The 14,884-nt window shown below is 40.7% G+C and overlaps 1 protein-coding gene across 1 annotated transcript in view; it reads right to left on the bottom strand.

Annotated features, from left to right (window-relative positions):
* The window catches only part of LOC124619714 (L-2-hydroxyglutarate dehydrogenase, mitochondrial), a 98,901-nt gene that overhangs the window by 41,896 nt on the left and 42,121 nt on the right, over window positions 1-14,884 (bottom strand). Inside the window, exon 4 of the mRNA XM_047146274.1 lies at window positions 7,711-7,872. Coding sequence (XP_047002230.1) covers window positions 7,711-7,872 — 162 coding nt within the window. The remainder of the gene's footprint in view (window positions 1-7,710; window positions 7,873-14,884) is intronic.

Below are 14,884 nucleotides of genomic sequence, written 5' to 3'. Positions count from 1 at the left end.
AAGCATTAGCTATGACATTACGGCTTAATTCACATGACTGTGTCAGGAGGCATCGAGAAGACACTATGGGTGAATGTGGAGCCTGAATTACCAGTTGATATATTAAGTGGAACAGAAACACTTGAGGGTTGTGAAATATTGGATGCAGCATGTTGTTTGGTAAAATGTGATGTTGTACACATACAAGAGAGAGATGGCAAAGTGGTACCTATCAATGTGAATAATTTTGGCACCGAAGAAGTTAACTTCTTAAGGGAACATTATTGGTTACATTAAATATTCCGGATGACGAAGGTTGTCACAAAGGAGGTGTTAGCTATGATGAGGCATAGGACACTCCGAGGACTATATTTTGTGAGAAACTGAAGCATTTAAAGGGAATGGCTAGGATGCAGATGGAGGATCTGTTGCTAGAATTGCAAGATTTTCCCCCATAAGAACCATTACCTGATACACCAGTAACACAACACAGGATTCTGAGAGGAAATGAAGCACCAGTGTATTGGAGGCTTTACAGAATCCCACAATCACCGAAACCAGTTTTTGAGGAATTTATAAATCAACAGGCGGCTGATGTGATTGTAGAAGAGAGTACTGGTCCCCAGGGGGAAGGTGGTGGTGCAGAAACTGTGACTGTGCTGTCAATACTTTCCTAGTATCCATGTGCATCAACAGGTTTGTCCGTGCTGACTAAGAAACAGGCCATGTTGATAACATCTGTGAATGGCACAAGCAGTAGTTGGTTGGTGACAGGCAGTGGAAGCAGTTTCATGAGTGAGTGACAAGAGGAAAGACCCACTGATTTGAAGTACAACATGCTTTCGACTGGAACCTGGTGTGCAAAGCGACAAAGCAGAAGTAGTGGTGGTCATCACAGTCATGAAGTGCAATTTGATTGATTTGGAAGAACCCTAGCTCAACCTGTTATGAGCTGAGGGCTGCAGATGATATACTAAGTTCTGTATCTTTCACTGTCCAGTTGAAAACTGGTTACAAGGTTCGGAGGCTTTCCATGGTTCTTCATTGGTTTGTCTCCTTTATTTTAGTTTAGTAACTGTCACAGTGTTTAGTGTTCAAAAATTTTACTTCAACAGCCAGTACAAAATTGTATTGGTTTATGAGCAAGTGCAACAATGTGTTAGCACACATAAGTGTATTCGAACATTCCTTGCAAGTTAAAGGATAGAGGTCAGAGTGTGTTAGTGGCAGAAAATTTCATTTGAACAGCCAGTATAAGGCTGTATCTAATTTGAGGGTAACTGCCACAGTAAGTTTGCACTCTTAACTGTATTTTAATATTTCTTGCAAATCAAAGAAAAGTTGTCACTGTGAGTTAGTGGCTGAAAATTTCATTTGAATAGTCAGTATAAGGCTGTATCTATTCTGAGCATAACTGTCTCAGTGTATTAGCATACGTAAATATATTTGAACATTTCTTTAAAATGAAAGAATAAATGTCACAGTGTGTTAAGCAGCCCAAAATATAATTTGAACAGCCAGTATAAAAATGCCTGTTCTGAAAGTAACTGTAACAGTGAGTTAGCACATGTCAATGCATCTGACCATTTCTTTCAAGTTAAAGTATAAATGTCACAGTGTGTTAATGGCTGCAAAGTTCATTGGAACAGCTAGCATAAACTGTTCCTAACTGGTGGTAGTTGCCACTGGGTGTTAGCTCCCACAAATGCATTTGAATTTGCATCTCTGGTTAGAGCATATGTGCTACTATCTGTTAGTAGTGGTTAATTCATTTGATAAAGACTGTACAAAACTGTTACTACATTGGTAGTAACTGCCCCAGGCTGCAGCATTCGTAAGTGGAGTTGAATTTTGCTACTTTTCGAAGTATGTCATATACTGTTAATGATCGAACAGTTTGCATGGGCTGTACACATTGGTTCGTTCTTTGAAGGCAACTGTTCCAAGTGAACTGCTACCTGCAAGACTGTTTAAAGTCCAATACATTCTCTTCATGAAAGAGTAATTGCTGCTGTGGGCTAGTGCCTGTAAATAGCATCTTGAGGGAAGCCTTAATATTTTAATATTTTAAAGTGTTTAATATTCAGCATATGTTGTTTAACAAAGAGTAATTGCTACAGTGCGGTAGTGGCATAGTTCTTAGCTGAAAATGATAGTTTGTGGCCTAGTGCCTGTAAGTTTATTTATTATTTGGTATACATTAATTTTAACAAAAGTAACTGCTGCAGAGGGGTAGTCTTCACAAATTTCACTTTGGGGAAATTTTTTAAAGTGACTGTTGCTCAGTGACAAATTCTTTGTAACTTCGTTTGTTAATAATTTGTTGTTCTAAAAGTCCAGTGGCTTTCACTCTAGGACCCTGTGTCCTAGCTTACCAGCTCTAAGGTACTTCTGTCTTTTCACCCTGCATGCAAAGGTGGTATCACTTACCAACCAATGCTCAACCCTAATCTGGAATATATCTATCAGTTGAGTAGTGACAAGGAGGCCCGCTTGTTGACTTGTAGGGTTAATGGCTTATCCATCAGATGCACTTCAATGAAAGTTTGTTCTGGCCTGCAGGCAATGTATGTGGCTTCCTCCTCTTCTCCCCCGCATGCTATGTCCCATGCGCTGGTGCTGCATGCTGTAAACAGTAGTAACACAACTCCATGCCTCTAATTGGCAGCCCACTGTGTGGGAGACTTCAAATAACTGTGCAATATTCAAGACCTCTTCTAACGTAGGGTCCTCTAATTGAAAGGCACATTGCTGCACCACCTTATCCTGCACCTGAACGAATGATTGTGTCCCCTAGAGTTCATATAAGACTTAGTCATAAGGAACAGACACTTATGACTGAGACCATGAAGCTCAGCCACCTAAACTCGAAACGACTGCTGCAGCTGTTTGCGACATTGATAGAATTCAACACGTGCGGCAAACACTTGCATACGCCTGTGGTGACAGGGGAACAGCAAACTACACATAGTGTCAAAAGAAAGTGACACTGGTTCTTGTAGAGGAGTAAATAATACATATGAGGGGGTTTCCATAGTAAGAAAAGAGCTCTGGCAGCCTCCATGTCAACCTCCTGGAATGGTATGTTATGTTATTGTGTGCTTGTGAATCTATATTTATTTCATGGAGGATGCTCATGATTGCATAATATGGAGGATTTCCAGTGCTTTGCTTATGGATTTATGAACATCCCTCAAGAAATAGAGATATATTAAGAAGTACAAAATATGAAATAATACGCACACACTTGTAAGCCACGTGCAGTAGCAGTGTGTTGTCATCTGTGACAGTACGCCATCAAAGAGCAATAATGTGAACTTCCAATAGAGCTCAACATGGACGAGTGCCTATTCAAACCCTGCCATGTTACGCTCAGAATCAGTCATCTGTTATTACTGCTTGCACACATTTGCCTTATCTTGTTGCGTTCAGTGTATGTTCGGTGATTGGAATACATGCCACAGTATAAAAAAGTTGTATTAACATTCTTGGTTGTGTTGTGCATCCAGGTTGTGAGACAAGTGATGAAACACGTGGAATTTTTCTCTGCATGGGTTTCAATCTCTGGCTGGTCCTCCATCGCTTCTACGATGTCTGACTGTGCAACTGATGAGTTTTTATGCCGGCTAGTTAATCAGCAAGGGGTTCTTGCTGTGGTGTTGCAGCATCTCAGTCAACAGCAGGGGGGATGTGTTCGCCACAGCACAACACAATCAAACCCAGGCACTGCAAACAATTGCCTCTCTTTTGGCCAGTTGGCCAGTCTGGGTCCATCTCACTCTACATCACCTGCCATGTCTCCCCTTGCATCTCCTGTTTTGCCTGTCGCTACCTCGGTCATTTATCCCCCACTGTTTCTGGCTTACGATGAGTCTGCTGAAAAATGGAAAGCTTACAAAAAATGGTTGCACCAGCATTTTCATGCGTTTGAATTGACTGATGTTACCTTGTGCCATGCTTTCTTTTTGTCTTGGTTGTCACCCCATGTGTATCAACTCCTTTGCCAACTGGCCCCCTGTGTAGGGTCAGTCTTCACTCTACTTTGATAACGTATATGCCCTCATTTCAAAATACTACTGTCAATGGACGCACATCATTGCCGCTGAAGTAGAGTGCTACAAGTCTCACAAGAAACCAGAACAGTCCTATGAGACTTGAGCAGTCAAGCTTCATGGTTTAAGCCATCATTGCCACTTTGTCACTGATGTACATAAGGAGTTGTACGCCGACCAAATGGTTCACAATGCAATCATTTGGTTGGTCCCCAATTGTGAGGGAACCCCTCAATGTGAAAACCTCTCCCTCTCGGGCATTCTGATTATTGCACAATCGTTTGAGGTTTCTAGGACTGCAGGTACTCAAATTCAATCATGATGTGAAGTTGCAGAAGTTCAACCCATTTCCACTTCCCCCTGCCGTTTTTCAGACAGTTTACAGGGGAATGATAGGATGGCAGTGCTCTGCGCACGAGCAAAACATCACGGCAGCTGCCTCAATTCACTGCGGCAGTCATGGCTGCAGAAGCAGCGCAGTAAGTCCAGTAATGAACAGCAACGTAACTGCTCCACGCTTCCCTCTTGTCCATCGTGTTTTGTCACTCATGATAGGTCAGACTGTTCTAAGCAGTGGGCCGTTTGCCACCAGTGTGGCAAAATGGGCCACATTGCTCCTGCTTGTACTGCAAAATTTCAACAGCCTATTGCAGTCACTGACATTGATGTCAAATTTGTACCAGCAATTTCCATTGCAATCCAATAAGCTTTTTATTGATGACAAGGTTTATCAGGTTTTGCATATGCCAAGTCAACACTGGTGCTGCTGTGTCACTACTCAACTTGCAAATGTACATGGACTTGAGTCCTCTTTCCTTTAGCCCAATTGTCATGAACATTAGTTACCTACAATAAACAAAACGTTCTGATATTAGGTAGTTTCTCAGTCCCAGTCATGTAAATCAGTGATTTGACCACTGACTATTCTGGTGGTGAACAGTGTATGCACCGAAAATTTGTTTGGTTCGGACGCCTTTAATCTTTTCGGGTTTATTATTTCCAATTACATTAATCTCGTCACTCATCATGCGCCTTATACACATTACGCTATGAATTTTCCGCCTTGTTTTTTGCAGATTTCTGTTGTGCCAATAATTTCAAAGCCAACATCACCATGAATCCTTTGGCCAGAAACCGTTTCTTTTGGGCTCACCCAGTGCTGATGGCACTCTGTGACCAAGTCAAGGCAGAGCTCGACTGTCTCATGACCTCCTGGGTCATCCTGCCAATTACATCCAGCATACAGGCTACACCCTTAGCCATTTTCGAGAAGCCACTAGGACGGTAACGCCTTTGCGACAATTTCAAAGGTTCCATCAATGCTCAGTCTATCATGGACACATGTCCCTTTTCGCAACCTTACAAACCTTTTGCTACGCTCGCTTGGTGACCAGTATGTTTTAAGATCGACCTCTCAGATGTATATTTGCAGCTTCCCTTTGATGCTTACTCTCAATGGCTCTTGGTCATTAACACAAGATTGCCTTGTATCAATAGCATTTGGCGTGGCCAGCACCCAAGCAATTTTACAACAGTTTCTCGAACAACTCATGAGGTCTGTGCCTGGCTGGCGCAAACTATCTTGATGATATTGTGGTCTCCGGCTCCTCCACTGCTGAACATTTCAACAACTTATGTATGCTTTTATTGGTGTTACAGGCCGCCAGCTTAAAGTGCAATTTGGAGAAGTGCCACTTGTTTCAGCCTTCTATTGTCTATCTCGAATTTGATATCTCTAGTGCTGATAACAGCCCTCAGTTTGTGTCGCAAGAGTTTGTCTTCTTCTCCAGCACCTACAGGGTTCACCAAATTTTCACCCGTCCTTCCACCCACAATACAACAGGTGAGGCTGAAAGGTTAATTGTTAGAACATTCAAAATGCAAATGAAAAAGTACATCAATTGGTCCCCGAACAACATTGCCTTGCCAATTTCTGTCTTCCTATTGGTTCATGCCATTCGGCAACAACAACCCCGCCAAACTTCTCCACGTGCATCAACCCCCAACATTCCTGCACCACCTGCGTCCCAGCCATGGACACCGACCCATGCAGCCGTGCCCCCATTTCCGGCCTGAAGTGGTTGTATGGGCATACGGGTTTGGTTATTGCCAAAACTGATTTCTGCCATCATCTCCCAATGCCAGGGCCACCGCAGTCTCTGCGACATCCACAAGAACAAGGGCCTTTGTGCACGTCATTACAATCAGATGTGCCTGCACATGGCTGACTGGACAACACCGTCCAGAACACCGATGTCGCCACACCTGTCTGTGTCACTCGACATATCACCTGATGCAGCCAGGTCCCTGCCACAACATACGAGCGGGACCCCATCACCGGTGGACAAACCTGGTGCAGCTTCTCCAATATTGCTACAAGCACTGATGTAGCCGCCATCCACACTGGAGCCATCTTCTCCACCTCAGCCATGAACTGTGGGGGCACCACCACAACCGGGCCCTGGACATGTGGACATGAAGCTTGTGCAGATGTCATCCATCTTACTGTACAGGTTAACACAAGAAGGCAGACTGTGATGCTGTCCACGCCCAAGTACTTCTGACCATATGCTCCAGTATCAGCACAGCACCTCAGAAAGAGCCTCATGAAGGAAGACGCCATAGACATCTCATGACTCCTAGCTGTTCCCCAAGCGAAGAGGAATGAAGTAATGCTCACACACTTGAAAGTAATGTGCTTTAGCAGTGTGTTGTCATCAGTGAGAATGCGTCACGAAATAGCAATACTGTGAACTTCTGACAGAGCCCGTCATGGGCAAATGTCTATTTAAATCCTGCCACACTAGGCACGCACTCAGTTATCATGTTATTACTGCTTGCATGCATTTGCCTTATGTTATTGTGTTCAGCATATGTTATGATAACTGGAGTATATGCGACAGTCTAATAAAGTTGTACTAACATTCTTGGTTTTGTTGTGTATCCAAGTTTCAACACAACAACCTTCTAATTGAACTGAATGAACAAACTGACCTCAAGCATAAAAAATATATTGGAAACTTTATTGATACTATAAAACAGGAAGATGGATAAAATTAACAAACCAGACACACTAAGTAACACACATTCACCGTATTAGTGTAAACACCGCACAATAAATATGTCAAACATATCATGGGGAATTTTCTGAAATACCAAAGGACAAGAATACAAATGGTAAAACACATCAAAAGTGTAAAACTCAATATGGTTTGTTTGAAGAAGATACAAATCCTGCCCTTGGTCAAAATTCAGATTTCAGCAGAAAAAGGCTGGTACCTCACATCAGACAATATAGAGCAAAATTATGCCTACTGTTATGTTCATATTTTAAAGCAGATGAGTTACAGTAAAAAAAAAACATAGTTGTATGTGTGTATCCATATGAGTAAATATCAGCTGATTAAGAACTTATAAGCAAATGCTTTTTGCTCCTTTTGCTGGTGTAAAACCTGAGTATAGTGCTCATGTTAATACAACAATGATAGGCTATGTGCTATTAATCACTGAAAGCATAACATTGAGATACCTTTATGTACTTATGAAACAAAGAGAAACTATGTTTTAGAAGCTGAAGGGAATATTGACTAAAAAAGAGTATTGTTTCATGTATTTTGAGCATTTGGAATATATAATATTCTCAAAACGTGGATAAATGCATAATATGTATAAAACTTACAGGATAAATGTTCCCATTCACTAGATGGCACTTATTTTTCTTTAGAAGTAGATATTCCCCTCTGAAAGGAATTATTCGTGGGTCTCCACTACAACCACTCATTTTTGCCAGTACATCAGAGTGCAGCCCAGAACACACAATAACATAAGCTGCACTCACTGCCTGAAATAAAAACAACTATAAGTAAGATGGAAATGTTATGATATACTTTATAAGAAAGTTTTACTGAAATTTTTAATCATAGATTACAGTTAGAGTGCATTTACAGCATTGGCAGCTCTTGAATTGTATGCTGAAGTTGGTAATTCAGTGTTTTTAAGAGAGAACCATAACTACTTTTACTGATCTAGTTATTACAAATGATGGACTCATAGCAAATCCCGAGATGTAGGTCATGTTTGAATGTAACAATCTACTTGTAGGTTGGTAAAACCAATTAATCTCAAAAAAAGATATACATTCATTACTGCAGTAATTGACTTGTACATCTCATCTCTGACTTCATAGAAAACTGCTATAATGTGATTAAATTTAAACTTAACAAAACAAGATACAAGGTAACATTATTAAGAAGCCACAGGAAATTATGAACGAGCATTCCGAATTGCTACCAGCAACAGACTCAGGATTCACTGTATTTATTTCCCAGCATTCACACGCTGTTGTTACCTACATCAGCAAACTACGCAACACCCACTGATACCATTAGGGCACTTTTATCAAGATTTACAGAATACGTATACACATAGAAAAGTTTCCATCTGATATCAAAACATTTTCTTTCTTCCTCGTGCTTATTGGATACTCATTCTGTATCTCTCCTCCTCTTCTCAGAATCACCATCTCAGTATCTAAATTGAAAATAACAATAGAAATATTAATGATAAGTAATTTAAAAATCCTCCCCCCATGAACCATGGACCTTGCCGTTGGTGGGGAGGCTTGCGTGCCTCAGCGATACAGATGGCTGTACCGTAGGTGCAACCACAATGGAGGGGTATCTGTTGAGAGGCCAGACAAATGTGTGGTTCCTGAAGAGGGGTAGCAGCCTATTCAGTAGTTGCAGGGGCAACAGTCTGGATGATTGACTGATCTGGCCTTCTAACACTAACCAAAACGGCCTTGCTGTGCTGGTACTGCAAACCGCTGAAAGCAAGGGGAAACTACGGCTGTAATTTTTCCCGAGGGCATGCAGCTTTACTGTATGGATAAATGATGATGGCGTCCTCTTGGGTAAAATATTCCAGAGGTAAAATAGTCCCCCATTCAGATCTCCAGGCGGGGACTACTCAAGAGGACGTTGTTATCAGGAGAAAGAAAACTGGCGTTCTACGGATCGGAGCGTGGAATGTCAGATCCCTTAATCGGGCAGGTAGGTTAGAAAATTTAAAAAGGGAAATGGATAGGTTAAAGGTAGATATAGTGGAAATTAGTGCAGTTCGGTGGCAGGAGGAACAAGACTTCTGGTCAGGTGAATACACGGTTATATATAAAAAATCAAATGGGGTAATGCAGGAGTAGGTTTAATAATGAATAAAAAAATAGGAATGTGGGTAAGCTACTACAAACAGCATAGTGAATGCATTACTGTGGCCAAGATAGATACGAAGCCCACGCCTACCACAGTAGTACAAGTTTATATGCCATCTAGCTCCTCATATGATGAAGAGATTGATGAAATGTATGACGGGATAAAAGAAATTATTCAGATAGTGAAGGGAGACGAAAATTTAGTAGTCATGGGTGACTGGAACTCGACAGTAGGAAAAGGAAGAGAAGGAAACGTAGTAGATGAATATGGGTTGGGGGGAAGAAATGAAAGAGGAAGCCGCCTGGTAGAATTTTGCACAGAGCATAACTTAATCATAGCTAACACTTGGTTCAAGAATCATAAAAGAAGGTTGTGTACATGGAAGAAGCCAGGAGATACTGGAAGGTATCAGATAGATTATATAATGGTAAGACAGAGATTCAGGAACCAGGTTTTAAATTGCAAGACATTTCCAGGGGCAGATGTGGACTCTGACCACAATCTATTTATTATGAACTGTAGATTAAAACTGAAGAAACTGCAAAAAGGTGGAAATTTAAGGACATAGTGTAGGGAAGCAGCCTACTCACGCCGTAATAAATTCACATCAGTCTTTCCATTGTGTGCCAGCCAGTCCGCTGTAATTAGCTCTGACGTCATAAATGTTGCGCAATACTTCAAAAATCAAGTAAATAACCTGAAACGGTTCTAGCACGTCAGGAGTAATACTAAATTAATATGTGTTGAATATCAGTTCGATAACTTTAACCATTTTCGAAATTTGGACTTTTTCTGTAAAAATCATTGGCGCAACAGAAAAGAGCTAGAGACTTAAAAAATTTATATTTAGATTCCTTTTTCATAATAATTTAATAGAAACAGTACTTTGGATCTCACAAATTAAGATTTTAGTTGAAATTCATAATTTTCTGGTTTGTGTCTTAAAAATTAAGGAAGCAAGATAGATTAAGTAGGCTAATAAATAAGGCTAGGATGTTTATATTTAAATAGAATGGAGATCCGCTATAACCATAAAGATGTGAGAAGTTTCATTTGAATAACTATAAAACTATAGCGTATCTCCAAAGGGCAAGTTCAGAGCTCGTCTACTGCGTGCAGTGTAATTAAATTAATTCTTTCACCCAAAATATTTAACTTAGCCACGTCAAACTTTTATTATGATTACTTACCTGTGTGTTGAATGCACATTTCAATTGAGAGCTTCATCGGCCATCAGCAAAAGAAGCTATGATTTATTCAATAACTTAATGTGGTGCATTACTAGCCCAGCGGCTAGTCGGGAGAGCCGATTTGATCAGGCATTCCCTTAGCTGTCCGCACCGCGGCTTTATATATAAGAACGCTGCGCGAGGAAGCTAGGCCCCAGTTCTCTCCAGACGCTGAATAGCACACCATCTGTGTCGGGAGCCGCGTCGCGTCGGTATAATTGCTATAAACAGCCTCGGATGCCGTATTAAGTTACTCGGGATACGCGTAACCATGAAATCTTTTTTGAGTGAAGTGTTAATTCTGGGATGACTTTAATGATCGATCTTCAGTTTGCGTATGTCGTATTTTCACGTGCCGTTGCGGGACAAACATTCTACCATTATTTAGCGTGGCATTTGATGAACATTATCATCAAATTATGGCGAGCATTCATTTAAACATTTAATTTGGACAGTTATAGTTGCATCAGCGCATTAGACTCTGAACTGCTCTGTTAGCCAGATTGTGTGGATTCTTTTTTTTTTTTTCATCTGTGACTTTCAGAATACAGAGAGAGTTTTTTTCACGATCGTTTTTGATTATGAATCCCAGACAATCTCCTAATTCCTCAGAGCTATAAGCTGCAGCTATAAGTGTGTTTCTCAGATGAAGTGGGCACTAGGAATTCTAATTACAGGCTTCACGTTTTGCTAATCACTTTCTGGTTGCCAATATTGTAGTTAGAGAGCCAGTGCTGAGAACGGCAAAACAACAGCATAAATAATAGGAACACTTATATAACAATTAATTCAACCACCCACCGCCCCACATATGGTGCATCGGCCGGGAAGTGTTTCAACATTCAAACATTTATACAACAGTAAATTTTCTAACCGCCGCCTCACAATAGGACCTGGATAAACTGACTAAACCAGAGGTTGTACTGAGTTTCAGGGAGAGCATAAGGGAACAATTGACAAGAATGGGGGAAAGAAAAATGCAGTAGAAGAAGAATGGGTAGCTTTGAGGGATGAAGTAGTGAAGGCAGCAGAGGATCAAGTAGGTAAAAAGACGAGGGCTAGTAGAAATACTCGGGTGACAGAAGAAATATTGAATTTAACTGATGAAAGGAGAAAATATAAAAATGCAGTAAATGAAGCAGGCAAAAATGAATACAAACGTCTCAAAAATGAGATCGACAGGAAGTGCAAAATGGCTAAGCAGGCAAGGCTAGAGGACAAATATAAGGATGTAGAGGCTTATCTCACTAGGGGTAAGATAGATACTGCCTACAGGAAAATTAATTAGACCTTTGGAGAAAAGAGAACCACTTGTATGAATATCAAGAGCTCAGATGGAAACCCAGTTCTAAGCAAAGAAGGGAAAGCAGAAAAGTGGAAGGAGTATATAGAGGGTCTATACAAGGGCGATGTTCTTGTGGACAATATTATAGAAATGGAAGAGAATGTAGATGAAGATGAAATAGGAGATATGTTACTGCGTGAAGAGTCTGACAGAGCACTGAAAGACATAAGTTGAAACAAGGCCCCGGGAGTAGACAACATCACATTAGAACTAATGACAGCCTTGGGAGAGCCAGGCCTAACAAAACTCTACCATCTAGTGAGCAAGATGTATGATACGGGCAAAATACCCTCAGACTTCAAGAAGAATATAATAATTACAATCCCAAAGAAAGCAGGTGTTGACAGATGTGAAAATTATCGAACTATCAGTTTCATAAGTCACAGCTGCAAAATACTAACACGAATTCTTTACAGATGAATGGAAAAACTGGTAGAAGCCAACCTCAGGGAAAATCAGTTTGGATTCCAAAGAAATGTTAGAACACGTGAGGCAATACTGACCCTACGACTTATCTTAGAAAATAGGTTAAGGAAAGGAAAACCTACATTTCTAGCATTTGTAGACTTAGAGAAAGCTTTTGACAATGTTGACTGGAATACTCTCTTTCAAAATTCTGAAGGTAGCAGGGGTAGAATTCAGGGAGCGAAAGGGTATTTACAATTTGTACAGAAACCAAATGGCAGTTATAAGAGTTGAGGGGCATGGAAGGGAAGCAGTGATTGGGAAGGGAGTGAGACAGGGTTGCAGCCTCTCCCTGATGTTATTCAATCTGTATATTGAGCAAGCACTAAAGGAAACAAAAGAAAAATTGGGATTAGGAATTAAAATCCATGGAGAAGAAATAAAAACTTTGAGGTTTGCCGGTGACATTGTAATTCTATCAGAGACAGCAAAGGACCTGGAAGAGCAGCGGAACGGAATGGACAGTGTCTTGAAAGGAGGATATAAGATAAGCATGAACATAAGCAAAATGAGGATAATGGAATGTAGTCGAATTAAATCAGGTGATGCTGCAGGAATTAGATTAGGAAATGAGAGGCTTAAAATAGTAAATGAGTTTTGCTATTTGGGGAGCAAAATAACTGAGGATGGTCGAAGTAGAGAGGATACAAAATGCAGACTGGCAATGGCAAGGAAAGCGTTTCTGAAGAAGAGAAATTTGTTAATATCGAGTACACATTTAAGTGTCACAAAGTCGTTTCTGAAAGTATTTGTATGGAGTGTAGCTATGTATGGAAGTGAAACGTGGACAATAAATAGTTCGGACAATAAGAGAATAGAAGCTACAGAAGAAGAATACTGAAGATTAGATGGGTAGATCACATAACTAATGAGGAGGTATTGAATAGAATTGGAGAGAAGAGAAATTTGTGGCACAACTTGACTAGAAGAAGGCATCGGTTGGTGGGTCATATTCTGAGGCATCAAGGGATCAGCAATTTAGTATTGGAGGGCAGCGTGGAGGGTAAAAATCGTAGAGGGAGACCAAGAGATGAATACACCAAGCAGATTCAGAAGGATGTAGGTTGCAGTAGGTACTGGGAGATGATGAATCCTGCACAGGATAGAGTAGCATGGAGAGCTACATCAAACCAGTCTCTGGAATGAAGACCACAACAACAACAATTTAAAAATGACATTCTGTGATGAAAACAAAGTTTCAGTGCTAATTAACAAAGGGTTTCTTTGCCTCTAGCTCTTTTGGCTTGCACAGGCACAAAGAAGGAGACTTTAGGCAAGTACATTTTTTGCCATGATTGTTGTTTATTTGGTGCACCTGTAACTTTGACTGCAATTGTCTTCATGTTTACATTTTTACATATATCCATTTCAAAATTTATCAGCTAATTTACAGAGAACAATGCAACAGGAAAACAAAGAATTTCAAAAACGACAAAGAATTCTAGAAATTTATGAACTATGTTTAACAGAGGATATTTTTCAGTTTCCTAGCCAGTGAAACGGCTTGTGGCCTGACAGCCTGTAGGAAACATACTGGCCAGGAAAACATGGCCATTCACAGGATGACCACACAAGATGTCAACAAAAAGTCTGACATGGTTCACAGGTTCAAGTACACCGATAAACCACAGGAACTTGAGAGAAACTAAGACCAAAAGACAAAAGAACCCTCCCAACCTCACTAAGAACACAAGTAACAGAAGGACTGACTTTCTATAGCAGAAAGGAGTAAAAGAAACCACATTCCCCCTCATTTACACACACACATAGGTATATTGTACAGACGTGTGTTCGCAATCATAGTACTATGTGGAGTACTTGTAATAGCGAATACTCAACTCGATGAATTTATACTGTGTAAATTTCGACGTTGTCAATGTTGTGCCCACTTGTCACTAATACAGTTCTTATATGATCCAGATGGACTGTCTAATTCTAATAGCAGGTCAGGTCACCTGGTAAGAGGTGAGAGGAAGCTAAGTAGTCAGCAATATGCGAGGGAAGGTGAAGAATATCAGAGGATTCTGAGGAGATGAAGATATTAATCTCAACGACAAAGAAGGTGGGCGAGTCATTTTCTCCTGACAGTTATACCTCAACAGTAGTAAAGGCGGAGAGAGTGGACCTCACTACAGCAGATCCAGTGAAAGAGAGAACCTATCAGGGAAAACATAAATCCACGTCATGTCAGACAAGCAGCTACATGATGTGTGCCTGTCTGCATGTTGATGGTGACTCCAAAAATCAATACGGTTTGTTACCAGACTGGTAGGCTAAAGGCATCTGTTCCACTATTGGAGAGCCTGATAAAACCCATCTGGCAATTTTCTCAGAGATGTACCTGTCATGAAGGGATTAACACCCGTTCCACCTCTTTACAATTTACTTGTAACCAAGGTATGATGGTAAACACTGAATAGGAAAGCATTCCAGGAGGCGAACAATCCTTAATCACAGGAAACAGTGGTGCAACTGGACCATCAGATTCTGCATAGCCCAGAACAGCACATAAGGAAGAATCAGAACTTCCTAGAACTTCTCACATACGGCCTAAACAAAAACATTTGCTAGATACACTTTACTAAAGACCCGGAAACTTAAACA

The sequence above is a fragment of the Schistocerca americana genome, chromosome 6 (genome assembly GCF_021461395.2).
Source record: "Schistocerca americana isolate TAMUIC-IGC-003095 chromosome 6, iqSchAmer2.1, whole genome shotgun sequence".
Lineage (NCBI taxonomy): Eukaryota > Metazoa > Arthropoda > Insecta > Orthoptera > Acrididae > Schistocerca > Schistocerca americana.
The sequence above is the reverse complement of the archived record's forward strand: the minus strand, read 5'-3'. Positions and strand labels throughout refer to the sequence as shown.